Source organism: Triticum aestivum, chromosome 7B (genome assembly GCF_018294505.1).
Source record: "Triticum aestivum cultivar Chinese Spring chromosome 7B, IWGSC CS RefSeq v2.1, whole genome shotgun sequence".
Classification (NCBI taxonomy): domain Eukaryota; kingdom Viridiplantae; phylum Streptophyta; class Magnoliopsida; order Poales; family Poaceae; genus Triticum; species Triticum aestivum.
In genome coordinates, this window is record NC_057813.1 from 198847414 (window position 1) to 198868531 (window position 21118).

The window sequence follows — 21118 nt, forward strand, 5'->3', positions numbered from 1 at the left end:
TATTTGATGGCCTTACCTTTTGTCATTGTTTGGACAAATTGCTCTACAATGTATCAAGGCAATGCCATGCTTTTGATGCAACCTTATTGTATTGGACTGATCCATTATTTGAGCAATCACTCTAATTTTCCTTTGCAATGGTTAATACATTGTTTATGCGCTTGGACAATAAGTTGAGTTAGGCACCCGCGAGAATTGATTTGGTGTATGGCACTGTACGCGCGAGAAATTTTATGCAGTTGATTTCTATCTAAATATTCCTTGGGCCAGTTCATAGAAAAGGATTCTGTACTATAGCTGTATTATCGGATTGTCATATACTATAGCTGTATTATCAGATTGGATATGACAGTGCCCGGCAACACTGCTGCCGGGTGCGGCAAGCCGCACTTCCTATCTAGTATGCAAAATGGCCGATGGAGTGTTGACATCGTCCTTAAAGCAAGCTATGTGCAAGTTATTTTTCGGCACACAAGCTTTGCCAAAAACAGGGGGCATGTGTTGACACCAGATTTTGGCACGCTCAAGAACTTATTTAAGATGACCTTAAATGGAGAAGTGATCTTCATGAAAGATTTCCGTATTGTTAATATGAACATCTTTAAAGTTTGAGTCATCACCGTCCGATTTCATCTCGAATGCCGAAACTATGCTCAAAGTACTAAGATCTTATATTCAGAGTACAGTTTGGACGATTAAGCCCCGAAGATGACCTCAAATGGAAAAATGATTTACGCAGATTGTCTTCGTCTCGTCGAAACAATCGATTTGATATAAAAATCGTCCAAATCCGAGTTCGTAAGCAAAAGTTAGAGCCATCGGAATAGAGCCCTGTCAGGAGGCAAAAACTGACGCGCCCCACCAGACACCCTGTCTAATGGGTAGCGCGAATAATAGCCTGTTTTGCGCGACCGATTTGACCCTCAAGATTACCTCTAATCAAAACACGTTCAACATGAAAGTTGTTCGTCTCGTCGAAACGGTCAGGATTGCTTTTAGGCTCGTTTCCATCTAAGATCGTTTACCACCTCAAAAATTACTCGCAAGGTGCAACCAGTTTAAACCGAACAGTTTTGGAAAGTTCGGACAAAACCAATCCGAACTTGACTAGGGTTTTGGACGTGAATCCAAGCCTTTTCCTTGCACGGGAAGTCCAGCCGCCTCTTATATATCTAAAGGGTGACGGCCGATTGAACAACACACAATCGATAAAATCATCTACCACTTTTTATCTTTTATCTTTTCTCCTTAACCCTAGTTCTTCTTCTTCCTCGTTCTTTGTCTGTTCTTCATTGCAGGGCGGCGAACCTCGAGGCCCTAGGGGCGATCAGGTTGACCTAGGGCAGTCCATAGCCGCCGTGCCCTGACGGGGTCCCTCCCGGGCGTTGTGGGGTTTCGGGTCCTCAAAAGCGTCCGTCGGATTGTCTTGCGTACCGCACTTCCGGTGGGTCTCCTTCGACGTGAGCTGCGGTGCATCACCCCCGACGTCGAGGGTACACGGTGACATGTTCGTGTGCGAACACACTGGAGGCGAGCCAGCTCGAGGAGGATGCCCACTAGGATGGGCTGGACAAAGCCCTTGCCTTGTCGGCAACGGGGCACTCCGTCCACGCTCCGCTGTTCGGCCCGCCACCGCCGCCGCCCTTCGTCGAGCCGAAGACAGAGCCTGAGCCCACGCCCACGCGGAAGCGGTCGACATCACCGCCCACTTGGCCCGAGGAGTCCTACTCCTGGACCGGCTACGTTCACAATTCACAGTTGTGAATTTTTCACCTCTTTATTGTGCTGCTGGTCATGATGTCAAAAATATACTCAGAACACATCGTAGCTGAGTTCATAGTTGTAAGCTGATGATCACCAGGAGATTTATGGGACACATCGTAGCTTTGTGCAATCCGATTGTAAGTGCAGACTTCAAAGTGCAACAGAAAAAAAAAAGCTATACTGGCAGCATCGAATAATGATGTAAAATATGCACTTTCGTGTGCATGTGAATTAATCCTTTTGTTACTACGAACTTCGGAGGTGGTCTGTCATTGCATTAATAAGAACAGGGCAAAACAACAATTATAATGACAGCTTGGCTGTCAGAGAAAGAAACAGTAAGCAAAAATGCCGAAATTGTTGTACAACAGTAAAAGGTTAGAGATGGTCTGCATCTTAGTAGAACCGGTTTCCTCGCCTTTTCTAGATTAATCTCAGAGATGTTCTGCTATCTTTTCAGTTTTGTCATGTCGGTCTTTACGTGACTTGTACTTTGTTCTTTATGATATGAATGAGACACGTATTACCATGCAAAAAAAAAGTAACTTGTATTGCAAACAAATCCAGCACCAAATAACAACTTTCACCTGTGGAGTTTGCAGATCTAGGAGAGGTAAAAGCCAGATCAAGTGAAAACATGGGGATTTAGTGACACGTAAAATCATCTACAAATCAAGGTTACCTTAAAAAACGGAAACTATGCACATATAAGAACTGACGATTCCCAAAGTAACATATAACTTTGTTCATTTGTACCATGTGAGTGGGATAGAAAATACCACTGTTCATTCCATTCCATATCCTGCCCTTACTTCTCATTTTCCCTTTTCTTTATTCCAAGGTCTAACAAAACCAACCCATGCATTCTCCCCTAACTAAGAGGTGTCCTCTGAGATGGCTTTGGGGGTGTTTGGCTAGGCTAACTTTGGCGTATAAGCCCCAAAAACACCAATTTATGTATTTTTGGCTTATACCATCATGTAACAATATCCAGCCAAAAGCCAAAAGGCAAAATCCCATGGATAGGTGTTCTTTTGGCATATCAGCCAACATAAGCCTAACCAAACACCTCCTTAATACATGATGATAGCCTGGATCAAGGAAAAAGTAAGCAGTAGGCGCTAAGCAAGTGTGTTGCCTCTGCCTAGTGCCAAGCTCGCTTAAGCGGAACCTAGGCTTCTGCACAGAAGCCATGCGGACAAGGAACAGAGAACACTCAGATTTGTGTTTTGAAAACATATAAGGCATGTATAAGCCTAAACAGCAGATTTCAAGGGGAAATAGCAAGCAATTATACTCATATTACTATACTCATAAGTCTAAAACAACATATTCCAAGGAAACTAGCACAACACAGAGCAGCAGCCAGCAGCAAAGCACAGCAAGCAGCAGTAGCAGAGCTAGCAGCCTACCAGTAGCAACACCACGAATAGACAGCAGCAGCTAGCAGCACACCCACACGACCACATTTCAGTGCTCCACTAGTCAACAGAGCAGCATATCAACAAGGGGAAGAGGGAGCACAGGAAGAAGAACCCAAGCAAGAGAACAGCTCGCGGTGGGGGTCCTTCACTAGAGGGGCAAGTTCAGGGAAGGGGAGCTAGAAATCTGGCGGAAAGGGGGCGGTCCAGGGAAGAGGAAGAGGTACTGCCTGCAAGACTAGGAGAAGCCCAAGGTGCGGCGGCCACCTGGACGAGGACGCCAGCGGCGCAAGGTCGCGTTGCTCAGACGGGTCGCCGCTGCCAGGCACAAGCTCTCCTCTGCCTCACTACATTTTAATATGAATTGAATGATATAATTTTTCTGACATATGACACATGTTTTGTTAGTCAAACTGATGGTCAAAGTTGAAACTCGAAATATGTATGTGCCATGTAAATAGGGACAAAGGGAGTATGGGTATGTTTGGATTGTGGCCAAAGTATATCCTACCAAAATTTTGGTCATGACCAAAAATTTGGTCATTGTTTGGATGGTTTCCAACTTTTTGTCACGCCAATGCACTCAAACTCTAAGGGTGTGTTTGGATTGTGGCCAAAGTGCACCTTACCAAAATTTTGGTCATGACCCAAAGATCGATTTTTGTTTGGATGGTTGCCAATTTTTTGGCATGCCAATGAACTCTAGCCAACTCTAGTTCATTTTTCTTGCCAATGTTGGCCAAATCATGGGCAACCAAAACCTCAACCAAAATTTTGGCAAGCCAATGCTTTGGTGGGGCAACCTTGGGCACAAACCAAACACACCCTAATTCATTTTTCTTGCCAATGTCGGACAGCTCATGGACGACCAAAATTTTGGCTAGCCAATGTTTTAATGGGACAACTTTGGGCATAAACCAAACAGACATAGTAAACCAGGATGTAAGCCCAGCCACTTATATGGAAACCAGAAGTTATTGTTCTGGGGATCTCATACAATGTGAAATGACACAAAGGTCAATACTTGGGTTCAGGTTGAGTGTTGGGTCATTAAACACAGAAATTTCTACTAGCTGTTGGTTGTACTTGAGAAACAATTAATATCATTTTGATTTATAAACAAATATAGTAAAGAAGAAAGAAAATAAGACGGAGAGAGCCCAACAAAGCAACTATAGTTTCAACGAAGCATTCCTTACAGCTAAGACTCCTGCTAGCATAGCCACCATTCAATCATTACATCTAACAAGATAATGTTGAATAAGCAAATTTTCTCGCCTCTCAAAATATAACAACCCGCTCAGCCTGACACATTTCACTTCGTATCAAAAGGTTGTCAAATGTTCCAAGATAGAACACAGTATGAATTTGCAAATAACTTTCCCTATCAAACACCTTAAAAACTCACAATGAAAAAGAATGAAATGCTGAAATATAACTCGTTCTGAAACTGAATTCACGACCAGTAAGTTGCAACTCAACGCCATATAAACTCCTCGTCCAAATATGCATCTATAAAATTTCCCAGCACAACTATTCTCTCTAAATTTAGAACAGATACAACATTGTATATATATAGCATTTAAATATGTATAATCCTTGCAGCATCGAAATAAAAGATATCTCTCTTGCGAACAGTAACAGATCAAAATGCACAAAACCATATCTGCAACAAACTCTATGTTTTCCTTCATACAACTGGGTATAGTTTCCTAATTAGACCGATCAATCCCAAACCAAATCATACAACTCTATATAAAACCATAGGGGTAAAGCTTACCATTACCGCACAATTCATTCAGGTAGCCATGGCTCGTCCAGCCTTCCAGGTCTCGTACTTGGGATTGTCGGTCGGCAGCTCAAAGCGGCAGAGCGGGCAGGAGTTGCGCACCTCAAGCCATGGAAGGATGCAGTCCTCATGGTACCGATGGGAGCAAGGCATCATCTTGACGCGCTCCCCCGCCACAACCCCGTCCTTACACACGGAGCACTCCTCTCCCTCCCCTTCCTCGCCGGCGGCGAGGATGGCGGATGGGAGCGCCTTGACAGCCGACCTGGCTGCCGGCGGCTTGTTGGTGAGGAAAAGCCCATCGCCAACAGCGACGAGCACCTCATAGGCCTCCCTGTCAGAGGTGTACACGAAACCCTCGTTGGCGCCGGCGGGAGCGCTGGGCGGCATGTCGCCGAGCATCTCCCAATCGGGCTCCGGATTCTCTACCAAGGGTCCGGAGGCGAACGCGACTTCCTCCCAGTCGAATTCCTCGGCTGATACGGAAGCCTCCAGCGGCAGATCTGGCTCCTCCTCCTCGTCCAATTGGAAGCAATCCCACCGGATCGAGGCCTCCTCCTCCTCATCGTTCTCCTCGGGGAAGCCGAGGTCGTCATTCCGGGGTGCGACGAGTGCGTCGTGGAAGAGGTCGCGCTCCACAGAGAGGAACTGGCTCCGGACGCGGTCGGCCGCCGACACCGACAGGGAGGAGGACGAGGGATCTGGGCGGAACACCGGCACGAAGGCATCGTAGCATGAGGAGGACGTGGAGGAGGAAGCCTCTAGAGTTTGGAAGATCTCGTCGGCGGTGAGACGGTGAAGGAGATACGGAGAAGCCATGGGTGCGCCAGAGGGGACGGAAAAAATCGCGCCCTGGAGAGGCGTATCGGAAGAGGAAATTGACTATTTGTCATTGAGGTCCTTGAGGTTTGATTACAGAGGTACATATACTGGGGAGTGGGTGGGTGGGTTCCGTGAGCCTGGGCATTCGGGTTTACCCAAAAAATTCCGGTCAGGTAATGCGGATAAAAAAATTCAGAGTTTCCAAAATTAACATCTGAGATTGGGTTCGGCTCAGCTGCAGGGCAAGAGACTGCCACTTATCCATGTGGGCCAACTCCTCCAATTAAGGTAGATTTAATTTGATATGAGAATTGAGCGGGGTGGTGCGGCAAGCATGGAGGAGTTCAGCCACATGCGGCCCGCTGGAACACCGACGTGAACGGCGTGTCCCTCCGCGTGGCTGAGCAGGGCCCTGCCGCCGTCCGAGCGGTGTCCCTCCTTCTTGCTTCCCGGAGCTTCGGCTTTAGTGGCGCCACCAGAAGACCGCGCTCGCCGTGCCCTCGTCCCCGTTCTCCGTACGTGTCAAGTGGACCGAAACGATTCTGCATCTACTACTATTACTTCACACATCAACCGCTATGCAGCATGCATCTACAGTATTAAATTCATAAGAACGAAGTAACGCCTTAAGTAAGATGGCATGATGTAAAGGGATAAACTCAAGCAATATGATATAAACCCCATCTTTTTATCCTTCCATTACAAGAAAGACCAATCTAGTTGGTCAAACCAAACCGGTAGTTCGAAGAGAAATACAAAGATATCTTAATCATGCATAAAAGAGTTCAGAGAAGATTCAAATAATATTCATAGATAATATGATCATAAATCCACAATCCATTGGATCTCGACAAACACACCGCAAAGAATATTACATTGTATAGATCTCAAGAACATCGAGGAGAACATTGTATTGAAAATCAAAGAGAGAGAAAAAGTCATCTAGCTACTAGCTATGGACCCGTAGGTCTATGGTAAACTACTCACGCTTCATCGGAAGGGCAGCAAGGTTGATGTAGAGGCCCTCCGTGATCGAATCCCCCCCCCCCGGGCAGGGTGCCGGAAAAGGCCCCGGGATAGGATCTCACGGGAACAAAGGCTTGCGGCGGCGGAAAGGTATTTTGGTGGATGCCTCTGATGGTTTGGGAATATTTGGGAATTTATAGTGCAAAGATTAGGGGTGGAAGACCTCCGAGGGGCCCACAAGCCCTCAAGCCCCCCCCCCCCCGGGCGCGCCTGGCAGGCTTGTGGCCTCCTCGGGAACCTTCTAGCCCCCTCTCCAAGTCCTCTGGATGTCCTCTGGTCCAAGAAAAATCATCGCGAAAGTTTTATTCGGTTTGGACTCCGTTTGATATTCCTTTTCTGTAAAACTCAAAAATAAGGAAAACACAGAAATTAGAACTGGGCTCTAAGTTAATAGGTTAGTCCCATAAATAATATAAAATAACATATTAATGCATATAAAACATCCAAAACAGATAATATAATAGCATGGAACAATAAAGAAGTATATATATGTTGGAGACGTATCAAGCATCCCCAAGCTTAGTTCCTACTCGTCCTCGAGTAGGTAAATGATAAAAACCGAATTTTTGATGTGGAATGCTACCTAACATATTTATCAGTGTAATCATCTTTATTGTGGCATGAATGTTCAGATCCATAAGATTCAAAACAAAGGCTTAATATTGACATAAAAACAATAATACTTCAAGCGTACTAATAAATCAATCATGTCTTCTCAAAATAACATGGCCAAAGAAAGTTATCCCTACAAAATCATATAGTCTGGCTATGCTTCAACTTCATCACACAAAGTATTTTATCATGCACAACCCTGATGCAAGCCAAGCAATTGTTTCATGCTTTTGGTGTTCTCAAATTTTTTCAACTTTCACGCAATACATGAGCGTGAGCCATGGATATAACACTATGGATGGAATATGATATGATGATTGTGGAGAAGACAAAAAGAAGAAGAAAGTCTCACATCAACTAGGCAAATTAATGGGGTATGGAGATGCCCATCAATTGATATTGATGCAAGTGAGTAGGGATTGTCATGCAATGTATGCACTAGAGCTATAAGTGCATGAAAGCTCAAAAAGAAACTAAGTGGGTGTGCATCCAACTCGCTTGCTCACGAAGACCTACGGCAATGTGAGGAAGCCCGTCATTGGAATATACAAGCCAAGTTCTATAATGAAAAATTGCCACTAGTATATGAAAGTGACAAAATTGAAGACTCTATATTGTGAAGAGCATGGTGCTACTTTGAAGCACAAGTGTGGAAAAAGGATAGTACATTGTCCCTTCTTTCTTTTCTCTCAATTTTTCATTTTTTTTGTTTGTGCTTATTTGGCCTCTTTTATTGTTTATTAGGGCTTCTTTGGCTTCTTTTGTTTTTTTATAAAATCCGGAGACTCATCCCAACTTGTGAGGGAATCATAGCTTCCATCATCCTTTACTCACATGGGACAATGCTCTAGTGATGAAGATCGTCACACTTTTATTTACTTACAACTCAAGAATTACAACTTGATGGTAGAACAAGATGTGACTCTATATGAATGCCTCCGGCGGCATATCGGGATGTGCAATGATCTTGCATAGCAAATGACATCAAAAAAGGGACAAGCCATGAAAACATCATGCTAGCTATCTTACGATCATGCAAAGCAATATGACAATGATGGTGCGTGTCATAATAAACGGAACGGTGGAAGTTGCATGGCAATATATCTCGGAATGGCTATGGAAATGTCATAATAGGTAGGTATGGTGGCTGTTTTGAGGAAAGGTTATATGGTGGGTTTAATGCACCGGCGAAAGTTGTGCGGTACTAGAGAGGCTAGCAATGGTGGAAAAGTGAGAGTGTGTATAATCCATGGACCCAGCATTAGTCATAAAGAACTCACATACTTATTGCAAAAATTTATTAGCCATCAAAACAAAGTACTACATGCATACTCCTAGGGGGATAGATTGGTAGGAAAAGACCATCGCTCATCCCCGACCGCCACTCATAAGGAAGACAACCAAAAAATAAATCATGCTTCGACTTCATCACATAATGGTTCACTATACGTGCATGCTACGGGAATCACAAACTCTTTCTACCAATCCACAATTACTCACTAGCATGACTCTAATTCACCATCTTTATATCTCAAAACAAATGCAAGGAATCAAACTTCTCATCTATTCAATGCTCTTTATATGAAAGTTTTTACTATATCCCTCTAGCATGCTCATCATATTAGGACTAAATTCATAACATAAGGAAATTACCATGTTATTTAAGACTCCAAAAATAATTTAAGTGAAGCATGAGAGTTCAACAATTTCTATAAAATAAAGCCGCCGCCATGCTCAAAAAGATATTAGTGAAGCACTAGAGCAAACTTCCTAGGTCTGCTCACCAGCCGCCCACGCAACGTGTAGGAGTTCCCGGGGCGATGGCCCAAGACCCCTAGGGGCATAGGTTTAGTCCGGCGTGCTGACCTCTCTATTATGCCTAGGTTGGGTTGCGGCGTATCGTTTGGCCGAGGCCGGGCATGACCCAGTAAAGTGTGTCCGACCGGAGTTAATCGAGCGTGGTGGGTAAGTTGGTGCACCCCTGCAGGGAAGAAAACATCTATCGATAGCCTGTCCTACGGTAACGGACACTCAGAGTTGTATCCCGATCGATACAACTAGAACTAGATACTTGAGATGAGAAATGGATAGTATGGCTCTGGGATTGCTTTCTCGCAGGGAGTCGAGGAAGGATCTCTAGGCGAGGTTGATGACACTACTACTACTTTACTTTATGCTAGCATGCACTCTTTTGAGGCTGCAAGACTGCTAAAGATGTTGAAGATGCTAGTCTTCGATAGGACTAGGCTCTCCCCTCTATTCTAGCATTTCTGCAGCCCAGACCACATATACAGCCTTCCTTTGATAATGTTGCATATGTAGTGTAGATCCTTGCTTGCTGAGTACTTTGGATGAGTACTCACATTTGCTTTGCTTTCTTTTTTTCCCATATCCATTTGATGCAACCAGATGACGGAGCCCCTGAGACCGCTGCCGCCGCCGCCGACTACTGCCCTGAGGGTGCCTACTACCACGTGACAGACGCCGACGATCAGGAGTAGTTAGGAGGCTCCCAGACAGGAGGCCTTGCCTTTTCGATCGATGTTGCCTTTATGCTAGCCTTCTTAAGGCAAACTTGTTTAACTCATGTATGTACTCAGATATTGTTGCTTCCACTGACTCTGGTTTATTCGAGCTTATGGATTCGAGCCCTCGAGGCCCCTGGCTTGTAATATAAAGCTTGTATTATTTCAATTTGTGTCTAGAGTTGTGTTGCGATATCTTGCTGTGAGTCCTTGATCTTGATCGTACACATTTGTGTGTATGATTACTGTACGATTGAATCGGGGGCGTCACAAGTTGGTATCAGAGCCGCCTGCCTGTAGGAACCTCCTTTCCAACTCCTTGGCCGAAGTTGAGTCTAGTCAATGAAACTAACTTGGTTGTGTGGCTTACGGGCCCACGTCGCCAATTGGGTGGTATTAGGATCTTTTACTCCTCGTCTATACTCTGGGACTCTAATCTCTCTTCTATTCGGGTTAAATGGTTTTGCTAACTCCAACTCTAGGTTCTCGTAAATACTTTCTCCGGGAGAGCCCCTTCATTCTAGATGATGGCATGCTTCACCAGAAGATTCCGAAGATACCCTTCAGTATTTCCTAAGACTTTTGTGCTCGTTGCTTTTGCAGTTCCCTACCTCCGATTATTCCTTACGGATAACCTCATACACTTGTCATTCATACAATCATTCCCGGTTGCTCTTGTTATTACAAGATACATCGAATTATTCTCTGACTTTTAAGAATCCCCTGTGTCACTGCCTTGCAGTTCTTTGCCACATGAATACCCCTACAGATAATTACTCGCGCTTGTCGAGTATCTGTTCATCCCTAGTTGTTCATGTGTTTCATGAACATCTTTGAAATACCATTCGATCTTCCGAAAATACTCAGCAGCCTATTGCTCCCAAAAATCTTGCTTGCTTGATTATGGTTAATTCCATATATTTAGCAATATTCAATAACATCTTTTGCCATTACCATTCCGAGTCCCTTGATACAACATGTGTGCGAATACTCACAATCATCAGTTGTTTTCTAATAATTCATCCTTCCGGCTCAGGCGTCCTTCCGGACATGAGCTGGATCTCGGCCAACCAAGCATTGATTGATTGTCCAACTAATCACGTGCAATTGACTCGTCCCTCTGCCCAGGTGATCTAATTGCCACTCCTGGCTTTGGAAATCCCGATCCCTCCGAATTTATACTTGGGCTATTCAAGTATTTCCTTAATCGGATGTGCTTGCCTCCTGTCCTTTCTCGAAGGACTCTCATGTGGAATCAGTTGTTTAAACGTTACCCCATTAGTTATCACGGATCACTTGATTCCTTTTGTGGATGATTATCCAACAGATTCTTTCCTGTTCTAAGAACCTTATCGATTCCTCCCCCGTTACAAATGCCTTTGGCATTGTAGCATCCTCTACTTCTTGCCGTTTGTATTTCCGCCCTACTTGCTTGGCATGGAAAGACAGTGTATGTTTTCTCCATAATGACATGGTACTGACTACTGACCAGGACGTGTCACGTAACCACCGGTGGAGATCTCTGCAAGATGGAACACTAAAATTTTCCATCTAGTTCTATTCAACCTATTCATCTTTTGATCAGAGCTTCTACTTCTGATCCTTCATTTTTGAACCATAATTCCTTTATACTTAAGCGTGGAATTATTCCGATGTTTCCATAACCTGAGGCAGATCTGGAGTCTGTTCGGGGCTCCGGAGAGGGGAATCCGTCGCCGTCGTCATCATCAACCATCCTCCATCACCAATTTCATGATGCTCACCGCCGTGCGTGAGTAATTCCATCGTAGGCTTGCTGGACGGTGATGGGTTGGATGAGATTTAACATGTAATCGAGTTAGTTTTGTTAGGGTTTGATCCCTAGTATCCATTATGTTCTGAGATTGATGTTGCTATGACTTTGCTATGCTTAATGCTTGTCACTAGAGCCCGAGTGCCATGATTTCAGATCTGAACCTATTATGTTTTCATGAATATATGTGAGTTCTTGGTCCTATCTTGCAAGTCTATAGTCACCTACTATGTGTTATGATCCGGCAACCCGAAGTGACAATAATCGGGACCACTCCCGGTGATGACCGTAGTTTCAGGAGTTCATGTATTCACTAAGTGTTAATGCTTTGGTCCGATACTCTTTTAAAAGGATGCCTTAATATCCGTTAGTTTCCAATAGGACCCCGCTGCCATGGGAGGGTAGGACAAAAGATGCCATGCAAGTTCTTTTCCATAAGCATGTATGACTATATTCGGAATACATGCCTACATTACATTGATGAACTAGAGCTAGTTCTGTGTCACCCTATGTTATAACTGTGGCATGAGGAATCGCATCCGACATAATTATCCATCACTGATCCAATGCCTACGAGCTTTTCAAATATTGATCTTTGCTTAGTTACTTTACCGTTGCCACTGTTACGATTACTACAAAACTGCTACCGTTACTTTAGCTACCATTACTGTTACTTCCATACTGCTTTGCTACTAAATACTTTGTTGTAGATATTAAGTTATCCAGGTGTGGTTGAATTACCAACTCAACTGCTAATACTTGAGAATATTCTTTGGCTCCCCTTGTGTCGAATCGATAACTTTGGGTTGAATACTCTACCCTCAAAAGTTGTTGTGATCCCCTATACTTGTGGGATATGAAGACTATTTTCTGGCGCCGTTGCCGGGGAGCATAGCTCTATTCTTTGAGTCACTTGGGATTTATATCTGCTGATGACTATGAGGAACTTGAAAGACGAAAGAACTAAGGTTTTTCCCTCAACTACGATGGGAGGTAAGGAACTGCCATCTAGCTCCGCACTTGATTCTCCTTCTGTTTTGAGTAAACTTGCGACACCTAAACTTGCTTCTCCTATTAATTCTGATATGTCGCATGTTATTGATTATGCCACTTCTGCTATGCGTGATGCTTATGATGAAACTACTTCTATGCTTGATAATATTGTGCCACCAGATGAATTTCTTGTTGAACAACTTTCTAGGGCTAGAGAGAATGAAATTATTGAAACTGATAATATTGATGAAAGTGATGATGAAGATTCTCCCCCTAGATATGAATTGCCTGCTGTGTCTGAGAGTTATGTTATGGATGAAGAAACTGCTAGAGATTTTCTTGCTTGCAATGATAGATCTGATCTTAAGAAATTATTAGCTAAGCTGGAAGAAAAGTCTCTGAACGCTAGAATGAAATATGACCCTGCTTTTGCTACTTCACCTATCTATGTTACTGATAAGGATTATGATTTCTCTGTCGATCCTGAGATAATTCCTTTGGTTGAATATGATCCTTTTTATGGCTATGAATCTGAAACTGTTGTGGCACATGTTACTAAATTGAATGATATAGCCACCCTATTCACTAATGATGAGAAAACTCGCTACTACTATATCCTTAAGTTATTTCCATTCTCATTAAAGGGTGATGCTTAAATATGGTTTAATTCTCTTGATCCTGGTTGTGTGCGTAGTCCCCAGGATATGATTTATTACTTCTCTGCTAAATATTTCCCTACTCATAAGAAACAAGCTGCTTTCAGGGAAATATATAATTTTGTGCAAATTGAAGAAGAGAGTCTCCCACAAGCTTGGGGGAGGCTTCTCCGATTACTCAATGCTTTGCATGATCATCCTCTCAAGAAAAAATGAAATACTTGATATCTTTTATAATGGACTAACCGATGCTTCCAGAGACCACTTGGATAGTTGTGTTGGTTGTGTTTTCAGGGAAAGAACTGTTGATCAAGCTGAATTGCTATTGAATAATATGTTGACTAATGAAAATAATTGGACACTTGCTGAACCAACTCCTAAGCCAACTCCGAAGAAAAGGGGTATTCTATTTCTCAGTCCTGAAGATATGCAAGAGGCAAAGAAATCTATCAAAGAAAAAGGTATTAAAGTTGAAGATGTTAAGAATTTACTTCCGGTTGAAGAAATGCATTGCCTTAATTTACCACCTATTGAAGAAATACATGGTCTTGATAACCCGACACAGGTGATGTCTACTACACAACATTCTTCTTGTAGACATTGTTGAGCCTCCAAGTGCAGAGGCTTGTAGGACAGTAGCAAATTTCCCTCAAGTGGATGACCTAAGGTTTATCAATCCATGGGAGGCGTAGGATGAAGATGGTCTCTCTCAAACAACCCTGCAACCAAATAACAAAGAGTCTCTTGTGTCCCCGACACACCCAATACAATGGTAAATTGTATAGGTGCACTAGTTCGGCAAAGAGATGCTGATACAAGTGCAATATGGATGGTAGACATGAGTATTTGTAATCTGAAAATATAAAACAGCAAGGTAAAAAGTGGTAAAAGTGAGCGTAAATGGTATTGCAATGCTAGGAAACAAGGCCTAGGGTTCATACTTTCACCAGTGCAAGTACTCTCAACAATAATAACATAACTGGATCATATAACTATCCCTCAACATGCAACAAAGAGTCACTCCAAAGTCACTAATAGCGGAGAACAAACGAAGAGATTATTGTAGGGTACGAAACCACCTCAAAGTTATCCTTTATGATCGATCTATTCAAGAGTCCATAGTAAAATAACACGAAGCTATTCTTTCCGTTTGATCTATCATAGAGTTCGTACTAGAATAACACCTTAAGACACAAATCAACAAAAACACTAATGTCACCTAGATACTCCAATGTCACCTCAAGTATTTGTGGGCATGATTATATGATATGCATCACACAATCTCAGATTCATCTATTCAACCAACACAAAGTACTTCAAAGAGTGCTCCAATGTTTCTACCGAAGAGTCAAGACGAAAACGTGTGCCAACCCCTATCCATAAGTTCGTTGAACCCGCAAGTTGATCACCAAACCATACATCAAGTAGATCATGTGAATATCCCATTGTCACCATAGATAAGCATGGCAAGACATACATCAAGTGTTCTCAAATCCTTAAAGACTCAATCCGACAAGACAACTTCAAGGGGAAAACTCAATTCATCACAAGAGAGTAGAGGGGAAGAAACATCATAAGATCCAACTATAATAGCAAAGCTCGCGATACATCAAGATCGTATCACCTCAAGAACACGAGAGACGGAGATCAAACACATAACTACTAGTACATACCCTCAGCCCCGAGGGTGAACTACTCCCTCCTTCATCATGGAGAGCGTCGGGATGATGAAGATGGCCACCGGTGAGGGATCCCCCCTCTGGCAGGGTGCCGGAACAGGGTCCCGATTGGTTTTTGGTGGCTACAGAGGCTTGCGGCGGTGGAACTCCCGATCCAGGTTATTTTCAGGAGATTTTAGTATTTGTAGGAATTTTTGGCGTCGGTCTCACGTCAAGGGGGTCTCTGAGTCGTCCACGAGGCAGGGGGGCGCGCCGAGGGGGGTAGGGCTCGCCCTCCACCCTCGTGGATGGCTCGGGACTCTTCTGGCCCAACTCTTTTACTCCTGGGGCTTCTTTTGGTCCATAAAAAATTGTCAAAAAATGGCACGTCAATTGGACTCTGTTTGGTATTCCTTTTCTGTAAAACTCAAAAACAAGGAAAAAACAAAAACTGGCACTGGGATCTAGGTTAATAGGTTAGTCCCCAAAATCATATAAAATAGCATATAAATGCATATAAAACATCCTCGATGGATAATATAATAGCATGGAACAAATCAAAAATTATAGATACATTGGAGACGTATCAAGCATCCCCAAGCTTAATTCCTGCTAGTCCTCGAGTAGGTAAATGATAAAAACAGAATTTTTGATGTGGAATGCTACCTAACATAATTCTCAATGTAATTTTCTTATTCGTGGCAGGAATGTTCAGATCCAAATGGTTCAAGATAAAAGTTCATATTGACATAAAAATAGTAATACTTCAAGCATACTAACAAAGTAATCATGTCTTATCAAAATAACATAGCCAAAGAAAGCTTATCCCTACAAAATCATATAGTTAGGCCATGCTTCATTTTCGTCACACAAAATACTCCCATCATGCACAACCCCGGTTTCAGCCAAGCAATTGGTTCATACTTTTTAATGCGCTTCAGCTTTTTTAACTCTCACGCAATACATGAGCGTAAGCCATGGATATAGCACTATGGGTGGAATAGAATATGATGATGGAGGTTGTGTGGAGAAAAAAAAGGAGAAAGTCTCACATTGACGTGGCTAATCAACGGGCTATGGAGATGCCCATCAATTGATGTCAACATGAGGAGTAGGGATTGCCATGCAATGGATGCACTAGAGCTATGAATGTATGAAAGCTCAACAAAGAAACTAAGTGGATGTGCATACAACTTGCTTGCTCACGAAGACCTTGGGCATTCCGAGGAAGCCCATCGTTGGAATATACAAGCCAAGTTCTATAATGAAAAATTCCCACTAGTATATGAAAGTGACAACATAGGAGACTCTCTATCATGAAGATCATGGTGCTACTTTGAAGCACAAGTGAGGAAAAAGATAGTAACATTGTCCCCCTTTTTTATATATTCGTTTTTTGGGCCTTCCCTTTTTTTTATTTGGCCTTTTTTTGGCCTTTCTCTTTTTTGGCCTTTCTTTTCAAGGGACAATGCTCTAATAATGATGGTCATCACACTTCTATTTACTTACAACTCATGGATTACAACTCGATACTAGAACAAAATATGACTCTATATGAATGCCTCTGGCGGTGTACCGACATATGCAATGAATCAAGAGCGACATGTATGAAAGAATTATGAAGGTGGCTTTGCCACAAATACGATGTCAACTACATGATCATGCAAAAGCAATATGAGAATGATGGAACGTGTCATAATAAACGGAACGGTGGAAAGTTGCATGGCAATATATCTCGGAATGGCTATGGAAATGCCATAATAGGTAGGTATGGTGGCTGTTTTGAGGAAGATATAAGGAGGTTTATGTGTGATAGAGCGTATCATATCACGGGGTTTGGATGCACCGGTGAAGTTTGCACAACTCTCAAGGTGAGAAAGGGCAATGCATGGTACCGTAGAGGCTAGCAATGATGGAAGGGTAAGAGTGCGTATAATCCATGTACTCACATTAGTCATAAGGAACTCATATACTTATTGCAAAAGTTTATTAGCCCTCGAAGCAAAGTACTACTACGCATGCTCCTAGGGGAAGGGTTGGTAGGAGTTAACCATCGCGCGATCCCGACCTCCACTCATAAGGAAGGCAATCAAAAGAGCATCCCATGCTACAAATTTGTTACACAATTTTTACCATACGTGCATGCTACGGGACTTGCCAACTTTAACACAAGTATTTCTCAATTTCATAATTACCCAACTAGCATGACTCTAATATTACCACCTTTACATCTCAAAACAATTGTCAAGCATCAAATTGATCATAGCATCCAATTCACTTTATATGATAGTTTTTATTATACCCAACTTGGATGCCCATCATATTAGGACCAATTTTATAACCATAGAAAATACCATGCTGTTCTAAAAGACTCTCAAAATAATATAAGTGAAACATGAGAGTTCATCTATTTCTTCAAAATAAAACCACCACTGTGCTCTAAAAGGATATAAGTGAAGCACTAGAGCAAATGACAAACTACTCCGAAAGATATAAGTGAAGATCAATGAGTAGTCGAATAATTATGCAACTATGTGAAGACTCTCTAACATTTAAGAATTCCAGATCTTGGTATTTTATTCAAACAGCAGGCAAAACAAAAGAAAATGACACTCCAAGCAAAACACATATCATGTGGTGAATAAAAATATAGCTCCAAGTAAAGTTACCGATGAACGAAGACAAAAGAGGGGATGCCATCCGGGGCATCCCCAAGCTTAGACTCTTGGTTGTCCTTGAATATTACCTTGGGGTGCCTTGGGCATCCCCAAGCTTAGGCTCTTGCCACTCCTTATTCCATAGTCCATCGAATCTTTACCCAAAACTTGAAAACTTCACAACACAAAACTCAACAGAAAACTCGTAAGCTCCGTTAGTATAAGAAAATAAATCACCACTTAGGTACTGTTGTGAACTCATTATAAATTCATATTGGTGTAATATCTACTGTATTCCAACTTCTCTATGATTCATACCCTCCGATACTACTCATAGATTCATCAAAATAAGCAAACAACACATAAAAACCAGAATCTGTCAAAAGCAGAACAGTCTGTAGTAATCTGTATCATTTGAATACTTCTGTAACTCCAAAGATTCTACCAAATTAGGAAAACCTGAGAAATTTGTGTACCAACGCAGAGAAAAAAGAATCAGATCAAAAGCACGTTTCTGTGAAGTAACAAAACTAATTTACTGGGTGCAAAAGTTTCTGATTTTTAGCAGGATCAACACAGCTATCACCGTAAGCTATCCTAAAGGTCTTACTTGGCACTTTATTGAAACAAAAGCTATAAAACATGATTACTACAGTAGAATAATCATGTGAACACACAAAAACAGTAAGGATAAGTATTGGGTTGTCTCCCAACAAGCGCTTTTCTTTAATGCCTTTCTAGCTAGACCTGATGATGACAATGATGCTTACATAAAAGATAAGAATTGAAACACAATGGGAGCATCATGAAGCATATGAATAACACATTTAATTCTAACCCACTTCCTATGCATAGGGATTTTATGAGCAAACAACTTATGGGAACAAGAATCAACTAGCATAGGAAGGTAAAACAAGCATAGCTTCAAGATTTTCAACACATAGAGAGGAAACTCGATATTATTGCAATTCCTAAAAGCATATGTTCCTTCCTCATAATAATTTTCAGTAGCATCATGCATGAATTCAACAATATAACCATCACATAAAGCGTTCTTTTCATGATCTACTTGCATAGAACTATCATGTGAAGCATTAGCCAATTGAAAATTAAAATCATGATGACAAGTTTCATGGTTATGTTTATTCTTTATGGCATACATATCATCACAATAATCATCATAGATAGGAGGCATGCTTTCATCATAATAAATTTGCTCATCAAAAATTGGGGGACAAAAAATATCATCTTCATCAAACATAGCTTCCCCAAGCTTGTGGGTTTCCATATCATTAGCATCATGGATATTCAAGGAATTCATACTAAAAACATTGCAATCATGCTCATCATACAAAGATCTAGTACCAAATATTGTAATGCATTCTTCTTCTAGCAATTGAGCACAATTTTCCTTTCCATCATTTTCACGAAAGACAATAAAAAGATGAAGCATATGAGGCAAACTCAATTCCATTTTTTTGTAGTTTTCTTTTATAGACTAAACTAGTGATAAAACAAGAAACTAAAAGATTCGATAGCAAGATCTAAAGATATACCTTCAAGCACTCACCTCCCCGGCAACGGCGCCGGAAAAGAGCTTGATGTCTACTACACAACCTTCTTCTTGTAGACATGGTTGGGCCTCAAAGTGCAGAGGTTTGTAGGACAGTAGCAAATTTCCCTCAAGTGGATGACCTAAGGTTTATCAATCCGTGGGAGGCGTAGGATGAAGATGGTCTCTCTCAAACAACCCTGCAACCAAATAACAAAAGAGTCTCTTGTGTCCCCAACACAACCAATACAATGGTAAATTGTATAGGTGCACTAGTTCGACGAAGAGATGGTGATACAAGTGCCATATGGATGGTAGATATGAGTATTTGTAATATGAAAATATAAAAACAGCAAGGTAAAAAGTGGTAAAAGTGAGCGTAAACGGTATTGCAATGCTAGGAAACAAGGCCTAGGGTTCATACTTTCACTAGTGCAAGTTCTCTCAACAATAATAACATAACTGGATCATATAACTATCCCTCAACATGCAACAAAGAGTCACTCCAAAGTCACTAATAGCGGAGAACAAACGAAGAGATTATTGTAGGGTACGAAACCACCTCAAAGTTATCCTTTCTGATCGATCTATTCAAGAGTCCGTAGTAAAATAACACAAAGCTATTCTTTTCGTTTGATCTATCATAGAGTTCGTACTAGAATAATACCTTAAGACACAAATCAACCAAAACCCTAATGTCACCTAGATACTCCAACGTCACCTCAAGTATTCGTGGGCATGATTATACGATATGCATCACACAATCTCAGATTCATCTATTCAACCAACACAAAGTACTTCAAGGAGCGCCCCAAATTTTCTATCGGAGAGTCAAGACGAAAGCGTGTGCCAACCCCTATGCATAAGTTCGTTGAACCCACAAGTTGATCACCAAAACATACATCAAGTAGATCACATGAATATCCCATTGTCACCACAGATAAGCACGGCAAGCCATACATCAAGTATTCTCAAATCCTTAAAGACTCAGTCCGACAAGACAACTTCAAGGGGAAAACTCAATTCATCACAAGAGAGTAGAGGGGAAGACACATCATAAGATCCAACTATGATAGCAAAGCTCGTGATACATCAAGATAGTATCACCTCAATAACACGAGAGAGGGAGATCAAACACATAGCTACTGGTACATACCCTCAGCCCCGAGGGTGAACTACTCCCTCCTCATCATGGAGAGCGCCGGGATGATGAAGATGGCCACCGGTGAGGGATCCCCCTCCGGTAGGGTGCCAGAACAGGGTCCTGATTGGTTTTTGGTGGCTATAGAGGCTTTCAGCGGCGGAACTCCTAATCCAGGTTATCTTTTGGAGGTTTCAGTATTTATAGGAATTTTTGGCGTCGGTCTCACGTCAAGGGGGTCTCCGAGTCGTCCACGAGGCAGGGGGCGTGCCTAGGGGGTAGGGCTCGCCCTCCACCCTCGTGGATGGCTCGGGACTCTTCTGGCCCAACTCTTTTACTCCGGGGGCTTCTTTTGGTCCATAAAAAATCGTCACAAAATGGCACGTCAATTGGACTCCATTTGGTATTCCTTTTCTGTAAAACTCAAAAACAAGGAAAAAACAGAAACTGGCACTGGGCTCTAGGTTAATAGGTTAGTCCCAAAAATCATATAAAATAGCATATAAATGCATATAAAACATCCTAGATGGATAATATAATAGCATGGAACAATAAAAAATTATAGATACGTTGGAGACGTATCAACAGGTAGTAAAGGTAAATTCTCTCTATAGATATGATAAAGCTGAAATCCCGTCTACCAAGTTTGCTAGCCAATGCTTGGACGAGTTTGATAACTTTATGGCTAAACAAGAAAACTTCAATGCTTA

General features: G+C 42.1%; 1 protein-coding gene across 1 annotated transcript; it reads right to left on the bottom strand.

The window, feature by feature from the left end:
- Nucleotides 1–4728: 4728 nt before the first annotated feature.
- Nucleotides 4729–5883, bottom strand: LOC123158919 (E3 ubiquitin-protein ligase CIP8). Its single transcript, XM_044576737.1, has one exon. The coding sequence runs from the start codon at nt 5791–5793 to the stop codon at nt 4984–4986; it is 810 nt and encodes a 269-aa protein (XP_044432672.1). The 5' UTR covers nt 5794–5883; the 3' UTR covers nt 4729–4983.
- Between the last annotated feature and the right edge of the window lie 15235 nt (nt 5884–21118).

Excerpts from the sequence above, each read along its gene's own strand:
- LOC123158919 (XM_044576737.1), bottom strand. The coding sequence starts at position 5,793 with ATGGCTTCTCCGTATCTCCTTCACCGTCTCACCGCCGACGAGATCTTC.